Genomic DNA, 23,193 nt, shown 5'->3' with positions numbered 1-23,193 from the left:
ACTACTAAGAGAATTTGGCTGCATCAGAAACAGACCAGAGTAATTTAATCATATTGCTCAATTTCAACATTAACCTTTCATTTCTGGACAACTGAGTACCAGATTCCTTTAACTGGGTTTTTAGTATTTCTTTTAAACAGAACTACTAGGTCTTTTTCTCTTTTAGAGAAAAAAAAATCACAATCTCTTTTTAAAAAAAATATATATATATACACACACACACACATACATACACACACTGGTTTTTGAGACAGGGTTTCTCTGTGTATCCTTGGCTGTCCTGGACTCACATTGTAGACCAGGCTGGCCTCGAACTCACAGAGATCCGCCTGCCTCTGCCTCCCAAGTGCTGGGAAAAAAGGCATGTGCCCACCATGCCCAGCTTTAAAAAAATTGTTTTTAAGTCTACTTTTATTTAAAAACACATTACCGGGCCTGCCATATGGCTAAGTCTATAAAAACAACTGCTACCAAGGCTGACAACCTTTCCATCCCTGGGACCTACCGGGTGGTTGGAAACATACAAAAACTACACACACAATGAATAAACTAATAAAAAGAAATTGACAAAATAGTCATCTTCATTCAAAGAATCATGGAGTAAGAGTTTGGAAAAGACTTTTTTGATTCAGGAAAGTTTGTAATTTTTAAGTTTATACATTACTGATCAAGACCAGAAATGCCTAGGATACTCACCATCCCCTTCCCACTTCTGCAGGTGGTTAAACCTGACTGATACTTGTACTATGCATCACCTACAAAGTATTTAATTATAAAACCTTCTGTGTATAGTAAGGAATTCCCATAACAGGACTTGAGTTTTGTTTTTTGAGACAGGGCTTCTCTGTGTAGCCCTGGCTGTACTGGACTTGCTTTGACCAGGCTGGCCTTGAACTCACAGCAATTCAGTGGCCTCTGCCTCCAGAGTGCTGGGATTAAAGGCGTGCACCACCACACATGGCTAACAGAACTGTTTTAAATTATTTAGAGACTGCAAATCTAAACAAGGGAGTTTCTCTTTACAAATATGAATATATATACATTTTATGTGTAGCTCTCTTGAGGGTTGTGCTTTTTAAAGGAATGTGACCTCTATTTGTAAGCTAAATATGTACATTTGCTATGTTTTAAAAGGAAAATAAGTTTTCAGGAATTAAGTGAAAATATATCTAGCAACATGTATTTAGAAAAGTATGACACACAGAGACATACCTTTCTTACTAAGATCAATAGCAGCTTCTAGAAGCACTTCTAATTCCCCTTTCGGCAAAACTGGAACAACCCATCGAGGCCTAGGAATTTATAAAATAAAGAGGCTTACTTGGTTATGCTCTAAATAAAAGAGGCACTATAGTCAGTTACTAATTATAATTATTTTACTATGAAAATATCATATATTAACTAAAATAACATTAAGTATTAAAACAGTGGGGCTGGCTGAATGGTTTTTTACAATTAAAGTATCATGTTGTCTCTACAAGCAGACTTTTAAAAAACAATAAAACTGCTATAATAAAATATAAATTAGACATCACAGAGGCCTATAATGAAAACTTCACAGGAAGGCTTTTAAGATTCAGATTAGGGGGCTGGAGAGATGGCTAAGAGGTTAAGAGCACTGGTTGCTCTTCCAAAGGTCCTGAGTTCAACTCCCAGCAACCACATAGTGGCTCACAACCATCTATAACAGGATCTGATGCCCTCTTTTAGCATGTAGGTGTACATGCAGGCAAAACACTGTATATATAATAAATAAATAAACCTTAAAAAAAAGATTCTGATTATAAAAGGCCTTAAACTTCCTCATAAGGAACAAAAACTTCAGGAGACCAAAACTGACTTATGCTTCATAATCCATTAACTTTTTCTAAAGGCTCTCCAGAATCCACAAGGTTTCCCTCAAAGAAGGACTCAAGCCTTTTCTCTAGCCTCAGTGTGGACCCAAGCATCTGGCCATTCATGGTTTTCATAGGCCTTCCTGATCATTATCATTTAACTCACTCATTGCTCCCCATAAGAGCCAACCTTCTATCCAAGCAATGAAAACTCTGAAGAGCTGGTGAAATTCCCATCTGCTCTCTTGCTTGCCCCTTTACTTAATAAAAGTATGCCATTAATAACTTATTAGAAACAAATAACTACCCATCGTTTATTTACAAACATCCTTTGCATTTTTCTTCCATCAAGAATTGTTTTTATGCACCCAGCATCTATTCTTATTTTACCAACCACCAGACAAAACTGAAATATAACAAATCATCTTTGCTGTTGAGAACAATCAAGGACCATTAACCTTGACATTGATTTGTCAATGGTTCACCGCATGTGATGGCTACAGGCTGCTACTTATGTTTTCATTTCTTTCTTTTTTTTTTGGGGGGGGGGAAGGTGTTTCAAGACAGAGTGCTGGGATTAAAGAGTGCACCACCATGCCGGCCTTACTTATGTTTTCTTAAATGATCCATTAAAATGAGGCAACTGGAAGAATATTCCAAACAAATTAAACAATGTAAAACAACTTACAAAATTATAAGATTTTCTATTTATAGAAAAATCAATACATACTAATAGTGAATGGAAATATGGAATTGTGTACTCCTGGCCATTAATTTTTTTTGTTGTTGTTGGAATATGTGAAGAGGAAGGATAAAGCTACAGATATGGGAGATGGGTTAGAGAAACTTAATCTATTTACTGTATATTACACAACATAGTTCTATGCTTAACAATGCATACTTATTACTAAGGAATTCAAATTTTTGTTTGTATGTTTTTTCGAGACGTCTTACTTTGTGGCTCTGGCTGCCCTGGAATTAACTGTGTAGACCAGGCTAGCCTTGAACTCACAGAAATCTGTCTGCCTTTACCTCCCAAGAGATTAAAGGGGTATACACCACCACACCCAACTCAGTTTGTTGTTTCGTTGTTTGTTTGGTTGGTTTTTCTAGACAGGGTTTCTCTGTGTTAGCTTTGGTTGTCCTAGACTCACTTTGTAGACCAGGATGGCCTTGAACTCACAGCAATCTGCCTACCTCTACTGGGATTAAAGGCGTGGGCCACCAAGACCGACTCAGTTTGTTGTTTTTAATGCAAAGGATTTTTATTTCCCTGTATGTGTAGTTTCTAGTTTTTTTTTGAGGGGCCCTTGCTGAGCTCACATTGCCCAATGAGGACCACACTCAGGTGAACTTTTTGACACGCTCTTCTCTTTGTTTCTTTACAGTGTTTTCTTACCCTGAAGGACATCTTTTTTAGTTATACATGCATCGTTCTGCCTGCATGTACACCTGCATGCCAGAAGAGGGCACCAGATTGCATTAGAAATAGCTTTGAAGCCCCCATGTGGTTGCTGGGAATTGAACTCAGGACCTTTAAGAGCAGTCAGTGTTCTTAACCTCTGAGCCATCTCTCCGGCCCCCCTGAAGAATATCTTAAAAGTGTCATTTTCAACAACAACAAGAAGTGTCATTCTCTTGAGTCAGCATGAGCAAGCTGAGACCTGGTTTACTTTGGGGCCAGTCAAAAACCAACATGCCAATTGAAAAGAAGCTTCAACAACTCTTAAAAAGGCAAACTGCAATTTAACAGTTCTTCTACTTTGGAAGCAGCCAGCTAGGGTCATATTATTAGACCCATCAAGAAACATGGGTTAGCCGGGCATGGTGGCACACACCTGTAATCCCAGCACTCAGGAGGCAGGGGATCGCTGTGAGTTCAAGGCCATCCTGGTCTACAAAGAGAGTTCCAGGACAGTCTGGGCTATTACACAGAAAAACCCTGTCTCAAAAAACCAAAAAAGAAAAGAAAAGAAACATGTGTTATAAAGTACTCAACAGTGACTATGACAGATTAAGGTAGCAGATTCTTCTTTATTGTTACCCAGCATACATAATGCTGAGAAAATCTTGGTTTTCTTATATATTATACACATGAGAAACAAAACCAACTGACCTGTTGATCATATCATCTAACTTTGCCAAGTCAGTATGTGGAAACGCAGGTTCCTCATCTTCAATCTGAGGAGGGGCATCACCTTGACCTTGCTCATCAGGAGGAGTTGCAGGGGAATTTTCATTAGAAGAATCAGGAGATGAAGTCTTGAGTAAAAATTAAAAATTACAGATGTAAGTTTCTATAACACATATATACAATAACACTAAACTAGCATTGTTTTTAAAAATGTTAGTAGCATAAAATTTTACAAAGACATCAACTATTGAAAGCTTATGATTTAATATGTTCTCCTTTCAAAGTTGTGCTGAACTTACAAGGCAAAGTAGCAACCTGATCTTGACCTCGGTTAAGATGGAGAACAATGCAGTTACCACACAGCTAAGTCAGCAAACAGGATTCAATAGCTTGAAGCCCTACAAATAACTAGTTTAAGTATGTAACTTTAGTAAGCCTATTTAATTTTAAACACCAACAAAATGCTTGGTCCTATTTACTATGCTCACAGAAACTACAGACAAAAACAATTTTAAACATCTATAATACCACAACAACAAAAAAAACACTAGCAATGACGTTTTAATTCACTCCTTGTGATCCTTTTGTGGGCTAAATAAAAACTGCCCGTGTGAGCATAAATTTTCAATAATATTGGGACTACATCTGTCCTTTACTGTTCAATATCTAAGAATTCAAAATTTTCAGCATTGCATAAAATAACATAATGTAATGAGTCTTTATTATGCATAAATCTTGTGAAAGCAAATTTCTCTTTAGAATACTAGAAATAAAACTACAACAGTATAAGATAATTTCTTTTAAAGCTATTGTCACATATTGCCAAATTATAATCCAAATCTTCTCAGCTACTACATCTGAGGAATGCTCATCCCACTTGTGACTGAATTTTAGGACAGGAGTTTTACATTTTCTCTTCTATAAATCTCAGCAGTCTGGGAGGCAGAGGCAGGCAGATCACTGAGTTCAAGTTCACCCTGAACTACAAAAACAACAAAAAACAAAATTTTTAAAAATTCTTCTACAGGCACAGGTTTTAAAGTTGAGGTTTTGGTTAAGAAATTCCCTTTAGGCCAGACGGGATGGTACATGCCTTTAATCCCAGCCTTAAGGAGACAGAGGCAGGTGAGTTCTGACTCTCTTAAATTTAAGGCCAGCCTAGTCAGAGCTATTACACAAAGAAATCCTGTCTCGAAAAAGAAAAAAAAAAAAAAAAAAAGGTAAAGCTTATGAGAAACTGAGCCCTGAGCTGGAGGTCAGCAGTTAACACCGCATTGCTCTTGCACAGGACCAGAGTTCAATTCCCAACAATTATACCAGGCAGTCCACAACCACATTTCATGCCAGTTCCAGGGAAATTCATACCTCTGTAGGTACCTGCACTTATGTGCATATACTCACACATAGATGCACATGCATACACATAATTAAAAATAATGAAAAGGAAAAAAAAAAGAAACAAAAAAACTAAGCCCTATCTCGGGTACTGACTAAAACTTTGGTCGGTCCTTTGTGGTTCAACAATATCCTTTTTGTGAAATAATTAAAACCCTAATATTAAATAATATAGACAAACAATAAAAGACAATAAGAAATTATAAGGTAAATAGAATGATTCTACAGACAAAAGTTAACTTGTTTGTTCTTTTGTTGAAAAAAATGAGCCATCTTCTACAACACATGACTACAATGCCCATATATAACAGACATAAATATTAATATCCCAAACCTAAGACCTCTAAAAATCAAGTATATTTTAAACTAAAAGTAAGGTGTGCTTTTAATCTCAGCATTTGGGGGGCAGAAACATGAGATCTCTGAGATTGAGGCCAGCCTGGTTTATTACATAGAGGGTTTCAGGCCAGCCAAAGCTACACAGAAATCCCGTCTCAAAATGAGTGCAATGTTAATAACAAGAATTTATTTTCACTGAAAGCCCCGCAAAGTCATGGACATTGCAGTAAGAGGCTAGAAACTATGCAAAATGCTGTATGTAATAAAGCAGAAAAGAGAGAAAGATAAACTGCTAGATGCTTATTTTAAATAGTAATCAGTAGCATCCAACAGTCCCTTGACAATGCTTAAAGAAACTTGAATACTGGCCTTCGAATTTATGGCCCCAAGTTCTATGACCATATTAGCATTTTGTCTTAAAAATGAATACCGGAAAAGGAATGAACTAACCAAGTTTGCACATCTGAGTGAGAGTACCTGGCTTGTTCATTTCTCTCAAGTGGCAGAGTAAGGGGAGAAAGAGAGGGGGCAAAGGCTTTATTTTATCAGGCTAATGATAGAATAGATGGCCTGTGACAGCTGAATAGTAAGAACCTAGCTCTAAATCACAAATAATAGTAATCTACAACTATGCTCTTGCTATAAAACTTACCCATTCAGACAAACTCTACAAAAAAGTGGACCTCTGGAAGCAGCATGTGTGTTATTCAGGTATATACAACTTCAAATAATTTACCTATAATAGTACTACAGGCACTGCATTATCCTAAATCTTAATCTTTGTGCTATCCGATTTAATTCCTCAAAGTATAAAATTGTATATTAGGAAAGGTTGAAATATGGACTATGTAGAGAGATCTTGTCTCAACAAACAAAAACAAAAGATTGATCTATATACAACTTGCTTACAAAAATCAAGGGTTTTTTACTAGTAGAATCTAGCTATTAAAATCTTCCAATGGGGGGACAGGAATCAGGAAAATCTTACATAAACTGAGAAAACAGTAAAATAATACTACCTTAAAAGCTTTAGGGCAAGCAAAATACTGACACCAGTATCTATGCTAAGATCTTTACAAACATTTTACTCAAAAGATGCTATGAAGTTCCATTACTGTTATCCTTATGCAAATGAAGAAACAGGATTAGAGATGATACAATTTACCTACTCACAAAGCTAGTATGGTGTGAAGGTGAAATTTGAACACCAGTAGTAAGACTTTAGTGGATACTCTTTAAATATCTTATAGTGACAATTTGTGATTTTATGTATATGGAATACAAGATGGAGTTATGATTCACTTGGTCCCATAAGCTACATTGAATCATACAATGGTTTCTCCCAGAAACCACACAAGGCTTAAATCATTCACTTTATTTGTTTTCCTTAAAACATTCATTTTATGGTTACTTCACAATCCTTTCTATCATGTTTCCTTATTCAGCACTCAAGAGTATATGAGACATACCAATGTGGCTCTAACCTAGGATCTTTAATTTCTTACCTGATTCTGCTGGAGGGGGGGCTGAGACTGTCCATCAGGAGCTTGGCCCTGGTTGTCATTCCCTCCAACTGGAGAGCCACGAGTCGTGGCTGTCATACTCGACACAGGGCAGATCTTTGCAATTTTGTCTGCTTATGTAGTTGTCTTAAGAAAAGAAATTATAGTCCACTTATAGAAGATGAAGTACCAGCATTTGTCAGTTTTAAAAAGCTCCAATTCAAGAATAAAACATCTTGCAGAGACCATTGCATAACCTACCAAGTAGAAGGAAAAAGAGAACATTTTATTTTAGCTCTAACAAGAATGAATATCACCAGTGAATCAGGTCAAGAGAGTGTTGAGTATACAAATAACAAGTAAAAAGTGAAAAGCTAAAGCCTCATTACTACATTCAACTTAATAACGGTACTGTAGCCATTACACCTCAAAACCCATACAAGTTTAGGTATATCAAGTAATAGTTCAATTTTCTCCTGGAACTGACTTTAAAGGCAGTATATCAAGAAGTTAGCTGCCACGTGGTTAAATCATGGAATGGGACAAACTGCCCTTACGTGGCTAATAATGCCTTTAGTATATTGCAAAAGCATAGAACTTAGGACATAAAGCACAAACTGACTTTAAATTTTAAAGTGACTCATCTAACAAAGACAGCAACAAGTTCATTCATACACACACACACACACACACACACACAAACTTTCTCCCCTCCCCCAACATCCATCCCCCTCCCCCCCTCACACACACACACCCCAACCTCAATGCCTAGACCTTGGATTTCATATTCCATACTTTTGAGAAATCCATGCTCTTTTGTTTATGTCCCATCCTCGTTCCCAAACCAAAAGACCTCAAATCTCATCCCTTTTTGGGGGGTAGCAGGTTCTTTGTAAAGAGTAAACTGTGTAACCTACTAATCCAATACAACTGAATGCATCATATAACCTTAGCATTCCCCATTCAATAAGCACTCCTGCAACCCTATCAAGGCAGCAGGTCTCAAGCACTTAATAATAAGCATTCTTTGCAACCTAACAAAAGCACACAGAATACAACCAAAACTTTAATATCATATTCAATAGACCTGTTAGTCTTCAGAATAAAACCTCCTCTGGTCTTTTTCAAGAGGTACTTTCAGTAAATGCTGATGTCCAGGTTCCTGATGAGGTGGAATCATGCTTATATATGTGCACTTGAAAAAACAAAAACCAAAAGGGGGGTACACTCCTTTAATCCCAGCCTGATCTACAAAGAGAGTCTAGAACATCACAGCCAAGGCTACACAGAGAAACTGACTTGAAAATCAAAAACAAAACAAAAAAACCAAAAACAAAAAAAGAAATAATAGAGGAATACAATTAAAGCAGATTTCTTAAAATACATACATAATTTCAATTAAAATAAACAAATTTAAAAAGTAAAATATATTTTACTCTAGACAACATTCACAAACATCAGGAGAATTAGGACAGATTTATCTAGAGAAATTACAAGTTATGGGCTGCAGTAAACATTAAAGGGATTGTTTCAGTTAAGAAAAGATTCGGGAAATGGTGATTGCTTATATGTCTGATAGGAAACTACTTTTTCCAATATTCAATGCATGACTGTTTTGTCTCCCATGTATATTCATCATCATATGCAAGCAGTAAAATCAGAAGCCAGAAGAGGGACACAGATCCTTTAGAACTAGAGTTAGCCACCACACCACAAGTTCTGGAAACCAAAGCCAGGGGGCTCGAATCTCCTGGAACTGGAATTATGAGGCAGTTGCGGTCTGCCACGTGGGTCCTGGGAACTGAACCCTGAACCCTGTCAAGAACAGTAAACTGCCGAGCCATCTCTCTAGCCATACACATCTCTCCCACCACCACCACTCACACGCCTCCTTCCAGCTATACATATTCTCAGCAACAGACAAACCGAAACTATTTAGCAAAAGTGATGAGAAAATCATCCCAGACAAATTAAACATGTTAATCAGTAAGGGGCAATACTACAGAAATCTCCCAAAAATTTTGACTTAGAGATGTTTCATAAAATTGGACTTTTTGTTTGTTTTTCGAGACAGGGTTTCACTGTGTAGCCTTGGCTGTCCTGGACTCACTCTGTAGACCAGGCTGGCCTCGAACTCACAGCGATCCGCCTGCCTCTGCCTCACGAGTGCTGGGATTACAGGTGTGCGCCACCACGCCCAGCTCAAAATTGGACTTTTTAATGTATTTCCTCATGTTACATATTCCTCTAAAACATAACTAGTTACATCCATTAAAAGTATGGCTTATTATTTTTTAATTATAAACTGGAGAGATAGCTCAGTGTGTAAAATACTTGCCACACAAGAATGAGGATCTGAGTTTAATCCTCAGCACACCTATAAAAGAACCAGGCAAAGCAACAGACACATGCTTGTGATCTCAGCACTCAGAGGATAGAGACAGGAGGATCCCTGGAGTTTGTTGACTAGCTAGCTACTCTAGCTGAATCCAAGAGCTCTGTATTCAGTGAGTGTGGGTGCTTGACACCAAGCCTGCTGACCTAAGTTTGATCCCTGGGATGTTGGAAGGAAAGATCCAATTTCTGCAGGTTGTCCTCTTATTTCCTTATGCATGCACCCACATGTGCAATAAATCTAAAGGGGATGGAGACATCACAGCAGTTAAAAGCAGTAGTGGCTGCTCCTATGAAGACTTAGGTTGGATTCCTAGAACTCACACAGCAGTTCATAATTTTCTACAACTCCTAGATGGCCCTCTCTGGCCTTCTCAAGTACCAGGCATGCATGTGGTACATAGACAAACATGCAGGTAAAATACCCACACATAAACTTTTAAATTATAAATTAAAAAATCAGAGTAATTAAGAATGGCAAACCGCCAGGCAGTGGTGGTGCACTCCTTTAATCTCAGCACTCAGGAAGCAGAGGCGGGTGGATCACTGTGAGTTCGAGGCCAGCCTGGTCTACAAAGCAAGTCCAAGACAGCCAAAGCTAACACAGAGAAACCCTGTCTTGAAAAAAATAAAGATAGATAAACCAATATTGACCTCCAGTATCCACATACACAAATTTACAGTGGTTCACGTTAGCCTGAAGAATTTTAAGTTAAAAATGATTTTAAGAATGATGGCATCAGCCAAGAATGGTGGCACACGCCTTTAATCCCAGCACTCGGGAGGCAGAGGCAGGTGGATCTCTGTGAGTTTGAGGCCAGCCTAGTCTACAAAGTGAGTCCAGGACAGCCAAGGCTACACAGAGAAACCCTGTCTCAAAAAACAAAGACAAAAACAAGAACAAAAACAAAAAAACAACAGTGGCATCAAACAGGGTGTACACCTATAATCTCAGCATTTGGGGAGGCATAGAGGCAGGTAGATCTCTGTAAGTTTGAGGCCGGCCTGGTCTACCAAATGAGTTCCAGGACAATCAGGGTTTTACAGAGAAACCCTGTCTTGAAAAACCAAACAAACAGTTGGTGGTATCAGAACCTCCAAGGGCAGTTTTCTCAGTAAAACCACTAACAACTGGTTAAAAAAAGTCTCTAAAAACTGTCATAAGGACATATAACAAACAAGGAAGGAAATTTGATCCAAGAAAAATGTTCACTATCTGAGTAAGAACAGAACAGAACCTTGCATTTAAATCACCATGGTTAGCCGGGCATGGTGGGCACACTTTAATCCCAGCATTTGGGGTCAGAGGTGCCTGTCTTGAAAAAATAAAACAAACAAACAAAAATAATCACCATGGTTTCATTCCAGAGGAGCACACTAGATAAAGAACATGGGTTCTCCCCTTCAAGTTAATACTATCACCCTAGGAGAAGCAAGCAACTGGATTTCTCATCACATCCAGTGAAGAGACGCTACTACAGGCAAGACTCTCAGAGGTTTGGGACTTTTTTCTTCCATCTAGGCCCCACTTGGGGGCAGAAGTTCTACTTCAAGGGCAGGAAGCAAAGAATACTACAGTCCTAATGGCCCTCACTACATCTCATCCATAGGTGCAAGATTCCAAGGCAGGAGATAGGCTGAGAGTCACAGGGTGGATGCTGCCTCCACTCTGCTCAGGGCTTTAACTAGTCTGCTGCTTCAGTTCTGAAGAGGTAAAGGTTTCACCAGGGGAAAGAAAATAAGAACAAAATTCTCAAGTTCTTTTATAGTAAACTGGCTTTATTTCAATCAAGATGCTGGTAGGTCCATAAAAACCAATAAATTAAACCACCAAGCTAGCAGTTTACCAAAGAGAACCAGGGAAAGGGATCTACTATACCCATCCTGGGTCAGAACAAAACCTCAAGAACCACACAAAGGCTTATCCCTGAAAAGGAGAGTTTAATTGGATAAGAGATCAAGCTGTAGGGAATCTTATAACTCAAAGCATCATATAAAACAACAGAGCAATTAGTACTTAATTAGTAAAAGCTACTATTTGGGTAAAAAGGGAAAGACACATACAGTGTTTGTTCGAACACTCAACAGAGACCACAGAGACTCAGAAAATGATAAAAAAAAAAAGGTTTAGCAAAATTGTTCAACTAGTTATTACACAAATAAGCAAAAAAAAAAAACAAAAAAAACAAAGCCTTGGTGGCAGTGAAGTAATCATTACTCAATTTACTTCATCGTATGAATGGCCCAGTTTTACATCAGAAATTACAATACATAAAGCAAATGGAAATGTGTAGGCCACCAACAGGAAAAAAAGAAACTAGCTTTCAAAGAATCCAGATGCCCAATTTAGCAAGGCTTCAAAACAGCTATTGTAAGTATCCTCGAAGAATTAAAGGAAAAAAAAAAAGAATCAAAGGAAAGTGTGCTACTAGTAAATAAAAATGTGTTTATATCCTAAAAAAGTGAGCTATCAATAAGGAGACAAATGTGAAATTAGCTCAATCTCTAGGACCAGAAATAAAAATTAAAGGAAAGTGAGGGCCAGCAAAAATGCCTGAGTGGGTTAAAAGCTCTTGCTACCAAGTTTGACAACCTGAGTTCAACCCCTGCCTGGATTTCACATGGCAAAGACAAAAGACTACAGGGCTGGAGAGACGGCTCAGTGGTTAAAAGCACTGCCTATCCTTCTGGAGGTCATGAGTTCAATTCCCAGCAACCACATGGTGGCTCATAGCCATCTATATTAAGATCTGATGCCCCGCTCCTGGCATAGATAGATCGCTCATATAATGTAAAATGAATAAATAAATCTTTCTTTTTCCTTTTTTTCTGAGACAGGGTTTCTCTGTGTAGCCCTAGCTGTCCTAGACTCAACTCTGTAGACCAGGCTGGTCTCGAACTCACAGCAATCCGCCTGTCTCTGCCTCCTTAGTGCTGGGATTAAAGGCGTGCGCCACCACGCCTAGCATAAATAAATCTTTAAAAAAGAGAGAAAGTGAACAGACTCCCAACAAGTTGTCCTCTGACCTCCACATTGAACACAGTAAGACGCACACATGCACTACACTCACTAAACTCACTACACTCACAATGCAGGTCCGCAGACACACAAGATGTAATAAGTAATTAAGAGTTCAAAGGATAGCCTAAAGACAATGAAGAGGGCAAGCCTCTAAATGAAAATAGAAAATGACATTGGGCTTGGTGGTGCACACCTTTAATCTCAGCACTCAGGATGCAGAGGCAGGTGGATCGTTGTGAGTTTGAGGCCAACCTGGTCTACAAAGCAAGTCTAGGACAGCCAAGGCTACACAGAGAAACCTTGTCTCGAAAAAAACCTAAAAAGAATATGATCTCTACAAACATGAGTTTGAGGCTAGCCTGGTCTACAAGTGTGTCCAGGACAGCCAAAGTACAAAGAGAAGCCTTGTCTTGGAAAACCAAAATAAGAATATGATCTCTAGACTGGCCCAGTGGAAAAATCTACAAACTATGTACACTATCAAGATTTTCTGCTTTTAATATACATTGTCACAATTGCTATGGTTGATTTGTGAAATACGCAATTTCAACAGTTACACATAAGACAGTCATTAATATGTTGCATTAATCAAAAAATCTATTATAGTCGATAGTTATACTGTCCTTTGTGAAAACTGAATTTCAGTTTAAAAAAAGTTACCCTCTGCAATATAATTCAGTGTCATAATAAATACTCCTATCAGAGTTTGTTCTAGCTCAAAAACAAAACAATTTAACAGCAAGGAAATTAAAGAAACCAGTATCAAGATAACATCAAAGTTATGCAGTGCTACACATCTTACTAATTATCTGTTGAATGAAAGCAAATATAAATGAACCACCCTTCTACATAGAAATGTACCTTTCCCATTTAATAGAGAAATGACTTAGTAATAAGCATGCAATTGTGGTTCCAGTTCATTTGATTACTCCTGCTAGATTGCCACTAATGCCAAGGTAGCTCAAATTTGTTGATTTTGCTTCTATATTAAGAGAGTATTTTAGGGCTAGAGAGATGGCTCAGAGGTTAAGAACACTAACTGTTCTTCCAAAGGCCCTGAGTTCGATTCCCAACAACCACATGGTGGATCACCACCATCTATAATGAGATCTGGTGCCTTCTGTTCACATGCAGGCCAAACTGTATAAATGCATAAATAAATAAACAAATTTTTTTAAAGAGAGTGTTTTAATTACTTCCTATTATAAATGTTACTTAGGGGATCCAGGAATAGTGACACGCCCCTTTAATTACAGCACTTAGGAAGCAGAGGTAGATTGCTGAGTTCGAGGCCAGCAAGGTCTATAAAGCAAGACAGTCAGGGCTTCACAGAGAAACCTTGTCTGGAGTTAAAGTAAATAAATGTTACTTAGCCAGGCAGTTGTGGAGCACGCCTTTAAATCCAGCACTCGGGAGGCAAAAGCAGGGAGACCTCTGTGAGTTCGAGGCCAGCCTGGTCTACAGAGTGAGTCCAGGACAGCTAGGGCTACACAGAGAAACCCTGTCTCAAAAAATCAAAAGAAGAAAAAGAACAGGAGACAGAGAGAGGGGTGGGGGGAGAAAGATACCAAATAAATACATAGAGAGCCAGGACTTTGTAGGGAATCTTGTAGGGAGGGGTGGCTGAAAGAACATTTGACATTTAGAAATAACCCCTCAAAATGAAGGATTTGCTACATCTATTCTGCCCCCTGGACAGTCTAACATTGCAATGCTCCTTGCTGCCAACAAAAAGTTGTTTTTTCCTCTACAGTTAAAATGCTATTTCCCCTTGTCACTGGTTTATTAGTCACAGTTCTGCCTCCTGAAATATAACATAAAGCTAGATATTCACCATAATCTACCTTCATCATCTTTCTCAAAACAAATAAAAAGACAGTGGGCATACAATTCTGAGACTCTTTTCTTTGAGTTTTTCAAGACAGAGTTTCTCTGTTTAACAACCCTGGGTGCCCTAGACTGCTTTCTATGTAGACCAGGCTGGCCTTGAACTCAAAGATCCACCTGCCTTTGCCCCCCTTGAGTGCTGGGACTAAAGGTGTTATGTCACCAAACCAGGCTCTGTTGTCAACATTTGTATTGGTTAAAAAAAAAATTACTGAAATCTGAGCGTCCACCAACAGAAGAATTAATAAATTAAATATTGATATGCACATAACTCTAATAGAAAAGCAAGTCAAAATCTGTTTTGGAGTAATAAGAAGACCACTATTTAAAATATTCCACATCAAGCTGGGCATGATGGCCCACGCCTTTAAACCCAGCACTCGGGAGGCAAAGGCAGGCAGACCAGCCTGGTCTGCAAAGCAAGTACAGGACAGCCAGGGCTACACCGAGAAACCCTGTCTCAAAAAACCAAAACCAAAACAAAGCAAGTCTAGGACAGCCAGAGCTACACAGAAAAATCCTGTCTCGAAAAACTAATAATAATAATAATAATAATAATAATAATAATAATAATAATAATAATAATAACAACAACAACAACAACAACAACATTCTGCATCGATGCCAGGCATGGTGGCCCATGCCTTTAATCCCCGCACTCCAGGAGGCAGAGGCAGGCAGATCTCTTGAGTTTGAAGCCAGCCTGGTCCACAAAGAGAGTCCAGGACAGCCAGGGTTCTGTTACACAGAGAAACCTTGTATCAAAACAAAACAAAAAAAACCCACCAAAAAACAAAAACAACCTTTCTGGGGCTGGAGAGATGGCTCAAAGGTTAAAAAGCACTGGCTGTTCTTACAAAGGTCCTGAGTTCAATTCCCAGCAACCACATGGTGGCTCACAGCCATCTATAATGAGATCTGGTGCTCTCTTCTGGTGTGCAGGCATACATGCAGGCAGAATACTGCATAAATAAAAAACAAAAAACCTGACTGGTGACTATACTGGCAAATTTTCTGTTAAAAGTTAAATTTTATATTAGATAAGCCATTCTATAAAGATCTAGCATTTGGGCTAGGCGTGGTGGTACACACCTTTAATCCCAGCAGTTGGGAGGCAGAGGCAGATGGATTTTTGAGTTCAAGGCCAGCCTGGTCTACAAAGTGAGTCCAGGACAGCCAATGATACAGAGAGACTCTGTCTCGAAAAACAAACAAAAAACAAAAAAGATCCAACTTTCTTGACTACAGTAGTCTAGTAAGTTCTGATTTTCCAAGCATCATCTGGGGTTTCCTTGGCTTCTATGAAATCCTCCCCCCCCCCCAGAGATCACAATTTTTCCTTAGTAAAGTATTACTTGTCATAAATTATTAAATCCAGCTGTCTTTCAGAGATGCAAAAATTATAAATCACCAGTATTCTTAATTCTTATTTTGTGAAAGTCTTTTTTTTTCTATTTCACAAAAACATTTACACCTATAGGCAATGAGTTGTTTTTAATTATATGCACACATTCGTGGTGACTACAGAGGCCAGAGGGTGACTTTGGTCCTCTGGAACAGTTGTGAGACACCTGGTTGTGAGACACCCCCAACACAGAGCTTTGAGAATTCTTAGGCTAAAAAATAAGCCAGGCAGTGGCAGTGCACATCTCTAATCCCAGCACTTGGGAGGCAGAGGCAGATGTATCTCTGAGTTTGAGTCCAGCCTGGTCTACAGGGCAAGTTCCAAGACAGCCAAGGCTACACAGAGACCCCCTGTCTTGAAAAAAGAGAGAGAGAGAGAATATGAATGAGAATAAAGCCAGTACACTTGTTTGGTTAGCTCTCCTAAAATAACCAAAGTGAGGTATCACTATTTTCTCTGAAATCATGTTGACAAAAATCACTGCATCTACTGCATTTACCTGTGCAGAGTCATCTTCTACTCAGAAAAATAGTTTCCCCTTAGATGTTATTTTATCCTAGCAGGCTACCAATTTTGAGCTGCATTAGTGTTTCTGAAGCTTAAGCTAGACTTCAGATGGAAAAAAAAAAACTTCTCCAAGTTTTGAGTTAGGGACATAACTCAGTAATAGGAGGCTTGCCTAGAATGTATGAACTAAAGGATTTAGTCTTTGGCACCACAGAACAGCAGTTATTATTCAACCAAGGTTTCTAGTGTTTCGTTTTTTAAAAAATTATACCCCTATACTACCAAATCTATGATCTGTAAATTCACACTACAAGTTACTAGCCAACTATAATTAGCCCATAAAAGATTCTAACTTCTGTAAATGTCTCCAGATTCCATCTATGTATAGAAACAAGGAAATATCTAGGTTGTATTATCCCTCTGCTCTCTAAGCACTGTCAATTAAACTTGTTTCCTTTTACTTGAAAATTACTGCAAATTCCACTTCTCCCTTATCTCTAGGCTGTAGTTAAAATTAAAGAACTTAAAAACAATCTCTGTATAGTACCTTGGCTTTGCAGATTAAGTCAAAAGACCCAAATGGTTCATGAGATGATTTAGAATAGATCAGGATAGCTAAAACTGTACAACATTCCTGACTACTTCCAATACCTTTCCACCAACTAACCCCATTCTCACTGAAAACAAAAAGGGCTGTCAGAAAAAAACAAACACTACAAATAAAAAGCAATAAAATTACATATTATTCACTTATTTTTTACAGAGTCGCTTTTTGTTTTTTAAAACAGGGTTTCTCTGTGTAGCCTTGGCTGTTCTGGACTTACTTTGTAGACCAGGCTGGCCTTGAACTCACAGCAATCCACCTGCCTCTGCCTCCCGAGTGCTGGGATTAAAGGTATGCGCCACTACACTGAACAGATTCAATTTTTTTTCTTTTGGTTTTTTGAGACAGGGTCTCTCTGTGTAGATTCAATTATTTTTAAATAGCAAGATAACACCTATAGCCAGGTGATGGTGGCGCACGCCTTTAATCCCAGCACTTGGGAGGCAGAGGCAGGCGGATCGCTGTGAGTTCAAGGCCAGCCTGGTCTACAAAGTGAGTCTAGGACAGCAAAGGCTACACAGAGAGACCTTGTCTCGAAAAACCAAAAAAAAAAAAAAAAAAAAGATAACACCTATAAGACAAGTAGGGACTATAGTTAACCCTTTCTGGTGCCAGATCCTGGCCCCCTTATGTGAGGACAAAGGTGATAAACATACTTAGATAATCCACTCTTTAATGTAAAGGCACACATTTTAATAGTAGTCATTCTATTACCCAGATTCTGTTCTATGACCTTTCAACATTTCTCGGCAAATAGTAGGTCCTAGTGGGAGAGAATTGAAGCTTAGAGAAGTTAAAGAAAACAGAGAGGTGTTTGCCTTTCATTCTCAAATCTGTATTACTTACCAGACCTATGATAATACTATCTCAATTCCCTGCTACATCTCTATTTCAATTATCTCCACCATGCTTATGCTCAGAATTTTTATGTTCATGCATGTCGGTGAATGTGTGTGTAGGCCAGAGGACAATCTTGGGTGTACTTTGTTAGATGCTACCCACCTTATTTTTGAAACAGAGTCATTCATCATCCCCCTGGAACTGTCCAAGTAAGAAAACCTGAGCTGGCCAGTGAGTCTTAAGGATCTATCTATCTCCAATTCCTCATTGCTGAAATTAGCAGGTGCATGCTGTGCCTGGCTTTATGTAGGTTTTGGGGGCTTTTAATTAACTCAGGTGTTCATGCTTTAATGATTGCCCTATCTCCCCAGCCCCCCAGAATTACCTTAAAAAAAAAACCCAGAAAACTATTACCTTTCACTTAAAGGCCCTTCACTTTTACTATTCTAACACTCAAACTTAAATGCTGAACATATTAGCATAAATATAACATACATATATTGTAACCTTAACTTTACCTTTCCAAGCCCCATGTCCCATAACTCCTCCTGACTCACTCTCCCCAGTGTTCCTTCTACATACTAGTTTTTCCTCTAAACACCACTCTTTTAAGCCGGGCGTGGTGGTGCACTCAGGAGGTGGATCGATGTGAGTTCAAGGCCAGCCTGGTCTACAAAGTAAGTCCAGAACAGCCAAAGCTACACAGAGAAACCCTGTCTCGAAGAAGAAAAAAAACCTCTTTTCATTCTGCCATTGTACCATTTCAAGCAATGGTTCTCAGCCAGGCGTGGTGGTGCACATGCCTTTAATCCCAGCACTCAAGAGCCAGACAGAGGAAGGCAGATCTCTGAGTTTGAGGCCAGCCTGGTCTACAGAGTGAGTCCAGAACAGCCAGAGCTACACAGAGGAACCCCTACCCAGATCTAGCCAATGGACAGAACACTCTCCACAGTAGAGTGGAGAGTGGGGTCTGACTTTCACACGTACTCTGGTGCCTCACCTTTGACCATGTCCCTTGGAGGGGAAGACCTGGTGGCACTCAGAGGAAGGACAGCAGGTTACCAAGAAGAGACTTGATACCCTATGAGCATATACAGGGGGAGGAAGTCCCCCTCAGGAACAGTCATAGGGGAGGGGAATAAGGGGAAAATGGGAGGGAGGGAAGAATGGGAGGATACAAGGGATGAGATAATCATTGAGATGTAACAAGAATAAATTAGTAAAAAAAAAATTTTTTAAAGTTTGGGTTTTTTTTTAACGATTTCCCCAAAATCAAATACTTGCTCACCATTTATAATCTATAATCTAAGCCTCTGGGATTATTGAGGGGGTGGTAGGTGGGAAGGAAGACATTCCTATTATCTGGTACAATATCTAATACACAGAGGAAGGGGAGGAGAGGCAGGGAGGGGTTATGAAGGGCTGAAGTATCATGCCCTCTACTGACCATTTGATTAGCTGGAAGAACCTTGCAAAAGCAAACTATGTCAAAATGACTGTGTTCTCCTGGGATTGGCACAGGATGCATTTTAAGCAGTATTTGGGGAGAGCAGTAAGAAATAAGGACATTAAAACAACCCCCGGCTTACATGTATATGGCTAATTAACTTCAATGCATAGTGGGAAGGGGAAACTCTCAGTGAAAAGAAACTCATGGGCAGATTCTTTGGTTTTCATTCAGCTGCACAAGTGAAATCACTTTCCCAGTCAGGTCTGGTGGCTCATGACTTTAATCATAGTATTTTTGAGGCTAAAGCAGAAAGATCACAGTGAGCTAAAGGCCAGCAAAATTATGTGTTACTGGTTCCAAGTAAAAATTGAGAACAGACAGACAGTATGGTGGTCCAGCCCTTGGGGAAGATCTGGGGCAGGAGTGTCAGGAGTTTGAGGTCAGAGCCTGTCTCAAAAGTCAACAATGAAAATAAATAAAAATACACCTTCCTCAAGTGTACTTCCTTATCCTCTTTGAAAGAATTAAAAATCTTTCAAAAGCTAAACATCAGTGTTTCCCCACTCGGAATGCAGGAAATCATAAAATTCCTGATTACCTTCACCTGTCAAATAGAAGCCATGGGCTGGGGATATATAGCTCAGTTGGTGGAGTACCTGTTTGGTATTAGTAAAGCCCTGGGTTTGATACACAGCACTGCATAAACCCTGCATGGCAATACACATCTGTAATCCCAGCATTCAGTAGAAGGTTGGAGGCTCAAGTGAGTTTCAGCCTAGCCTGGAATACATAAAACTGTCTCAAAAGAAACCCTGTCTCGAAAAAACAAAAACAAAAAGCAACAACAAAAAAGTGGGAAGCCTGGGTTGGAGAGATGGCTCAGAGATTAAGAGTACTGGCTGCTCTTCCAAAGGTCCTGAGTTCAATTCCCACCAACCACATGGTGGCTCACAACCATCTATGAGATCTGGTGCCCTCTTCTGCCATGCAGGCAAAATACTATATACTTAATAAATAAGATACTGGATAGATAGAGCATATGAAAATAAATATTTAAAAAGTGAATAGGGCATTTAAAATTAATAAATAAAGTTGTAAACTCACATTAGAGTCAACTTTATCCTAAGTTTTTTTTTGTTTTGGTTTTTCGAGACAGGGTCTCTCTGTGTTAGCCTTGGCTGTCCTAAACTCCCTTTGCACACCAGGCTAGCCTCAAACTCATCAGCCTGCCTCTGCCTCCTGAGTGCTGGGATAATTAAGGATGTGCATCACCATACCCAGTTTATGTTTTGAACAAAAGAAGTATCTAAAAAGTGAAGAGATAAAACTAATGACGCTGGCAAGAATGATAGCAGATGCCTGTATTTCCAGCTACCTAAAATAAGACATTATTAATTTCACTTCATAATCAGAAAAAACTATTAAGTATAACACCTCTGAAAGCTTTCCATCAGTTATTAAATTACAGTTTAACTGTCTTGAAAAAGAGCTTTGATGCTCTGAAAACTTATACCAAATGAAGTTTCACTGTATTTGATAATACACTCTTTTCCAATTTTGCTTACACCACTGGCCTGCTTTCAAAATTGTGTTGTCTCAAAGATTCTAACAAAGTATATAAACAGAAACCAATTTTAAATTCATTTTAATACAGGATGGGACAATTCTGGGGTTTTGTTTTTGTTTTTCTTTGATTTGGTTTTGTGAGAGAGAGTTTCTCTGTGTATCCTTGGCTGTCCTGGACTCACTTTGTAGACCAGGCTGGCCTGGATCTCACAGAGATCCGCCTACCTCTGCCTCCCTCAGAGCTGGGATTAAAGGCGTGCGCCACCTAACTTTGTATTCCTATTACCTGGTACAGTACCCAACATATAATATAACAGGCATTTACCATATAATTGAATTTTAAATTAAGCACAAAGCAAAATATTCAAGATAAAATTAGATTGTGATAGACTGATGAAGTAGGAGATGCTAGAATTAATGGAGTAATTCTCTAGGGTAATTTCCTACCTGGGAACTTTTTAGAAGCACACTCAAGACCTCCACTGCAGACTAACTGAACTAAACCTCTGGGAGTGAGCTGAAAAATCTTTTGAGGTTTAGGAACCACTTCTCTTTAAATCAAGACAGGAAAACTAGGGTGACAAACTAAACTCAACCTCTTGCTTTGTTTTGTTTTGTTTTGTGGTCAGCCTACAAGTTTACAAATGGATTTAAAACAGAAATACTAGCAATCAATTTGAGACAGAACATGGACTTAAATTCAAATTAAGTAAAATACCACATTATACTCCCAAACCAAATTTTGTTATTTTCCTCACTAGACATGAGTTACATTTAATGTGTCTAGTTACATTTTTATTTCAACACACAATTCAATGTCCTCAATTTTGCCTCTTGGCCCACAAAGTCCAAGCTGTTTCTTATCTGGCCTCTTACAGAAAAAGTTTGGCTAATCTTTCCTTTGATTTGTGTAGTTATCAAGGAAAGGAACCAAATAAGTCCTTTTTGCACTATTAAAATAGCTCAAAAATAAGGCACTCTGTTAAGGTTAGAATATGGACCTAAACATGAACTGTTGTGTTTTCTGGTGTCAAATGACCACAGCCTTTATCCCACAATCTCTTGAGTGAATGATGCTTTGATATTTTAAAAAATTAAGGCATTTTCAATAGAAAAGCAAACAAAACACTGACCTCTAGAAGATAAGCTAAATTATAAAATACAAAACATGAAAGGAGGGCAACTATTTGGAAAAATAATAAGGGGGGGGGGGACACGACCAGAAGGATAATAAGGAAGTATAATGATCAAATTACACAGCAAACACTTTTTTTTTCAAGACAGGGTTTCTCTATGTTATCTTACCCGTACTGGACTCGCTTTGTAGACCAGGCTGGCCTCAAACTCACAGTGATTCGCCTGCCTCTGCCTCCCAAGTACTGGGATCACAGGCGTGCGCCATCACGCCCAGCTTACAATAAACATTTAAAAATAATAATTCATGGGCTTGAAAGATGGCTCAGAGATTAATAGCACTGTCTGTTCTTACAAAGGTCCTGAGTTCAATTCCCAGCAACCACATGGTAGCTCACAACCATCTACAATGAGATCTGGTGCCTTCTGGTATGCAGGCACACATGCGGGTAGAAAACTGTATAAATAATTTTTATACAATAAAATACATTAATTTTTAAAAACTTAATTGCAAGGCCTGGCATGTTGGTGCATGCCTGTAATCCCAGCACTGGGACAGGCAGAGGCAGGAGGATCTCTGAGTTTGAGGCCAGCCTGGTCAAAGTCCAGGACACCCAGGGCTACACAGAGAAACCCTGTCTTGGGGAAGGCGGTACTTATTTGCAAATAATTTTGGTTTGGCTTTTTTTGAGACAAAGTCTTACTATGTAGCTATGTAGACTAGTGGTTGGACTTGAACTCAAAAGATCCACTCGTCTCTGCCTTTGCCTCCCAAGTGCTGGGATTTAAAGGCTTTCAACACCATGGCCAGCTAAATTTTTCTTTTTGTTTTGTTCAAGGGTTAGCTAACCCTGTTAATAAACATGCAACTTTAAAAAAAACAAAACTCTTTCAGAGTATCAGCTCTTCAACACACTTTTTCAATCAGCCAAAAGAGAGAAAATGTATTTGACTAAAATGGTTTTATACCTATTCCAGTGACTGAGCAATGACAGTATGTCACTTGAGGGTTTTGTGACCTCTATTCAATTATAGGTCAGGCCCTTTGATTTCAAACAGGCTTCCAGTACTTCCCACCTACGACCCTATCCCAGTACTCTGGAAAGTAAGACAGGAGGTTTGAGTCTTGCTTGGACTATACAGCTAGTTTAAGATGAGCCTGAGCAACTCTGTGAGATC

The 23,193-nt window shown here is 38.9% G+C and overlaps 1 protein-coding gene across 11 annotated transcripts in view; it reads right to left on the bottom strand.

The window, feature by feature from the left end:
- USP9X (ubiquitin specific peptidase 9 X-linked) overlaps positions 1-23,193 on the bottom strand; it is a 144,647-nt gene that overhangs the window by 82,138 nt on the left and 39,316 nt on the right. For 8 of the 11 annotated variants that reach the window (XM_084790788.1, XM_084790787.1, XM_084790786.1 and 5 more), the window contains 3 exons: positions 7,209-7,462; positions 3,952-4,097; positions 1,213-1,292 (listed from right to left, as the gene is read on the bottom strand). In XM_084790788.1, the coding sequence (XP_084646914.1) occupies positions 1,213-1,292; positions 3,952-4,097; positions 7,209-7,304 (322 nt within the window). In that variant the 5' untranslated portion in view covers positions 7,305-7,462. Of the gene's footprint in view, positions 1-1,212; positions 1,293-3,951; positions 4,098-7,208; positions 7,463-8,292; positions 8,415-23,193 lie in introns of those variants that run through there. The other 3 variants (XM_084790791.1, XM_084790790.1, XM_084790789.1) reach the window with 2 other exon arrangements.

Source organism: Acomys minous (assembly GCF_964271855.1).
Source record: "Acomys minous genome assembly, chromosome: 7".
Classification (NCBI taxonomy): domain Eukaryota; kingdom Metazoa; phylum Chordata; class Mammalia; order Rodentia; family Muridae; genus Acomys; species Acomys minous.
This window is presented reverse-complemented; position numbering and strand designations above follow the sequence as displayed.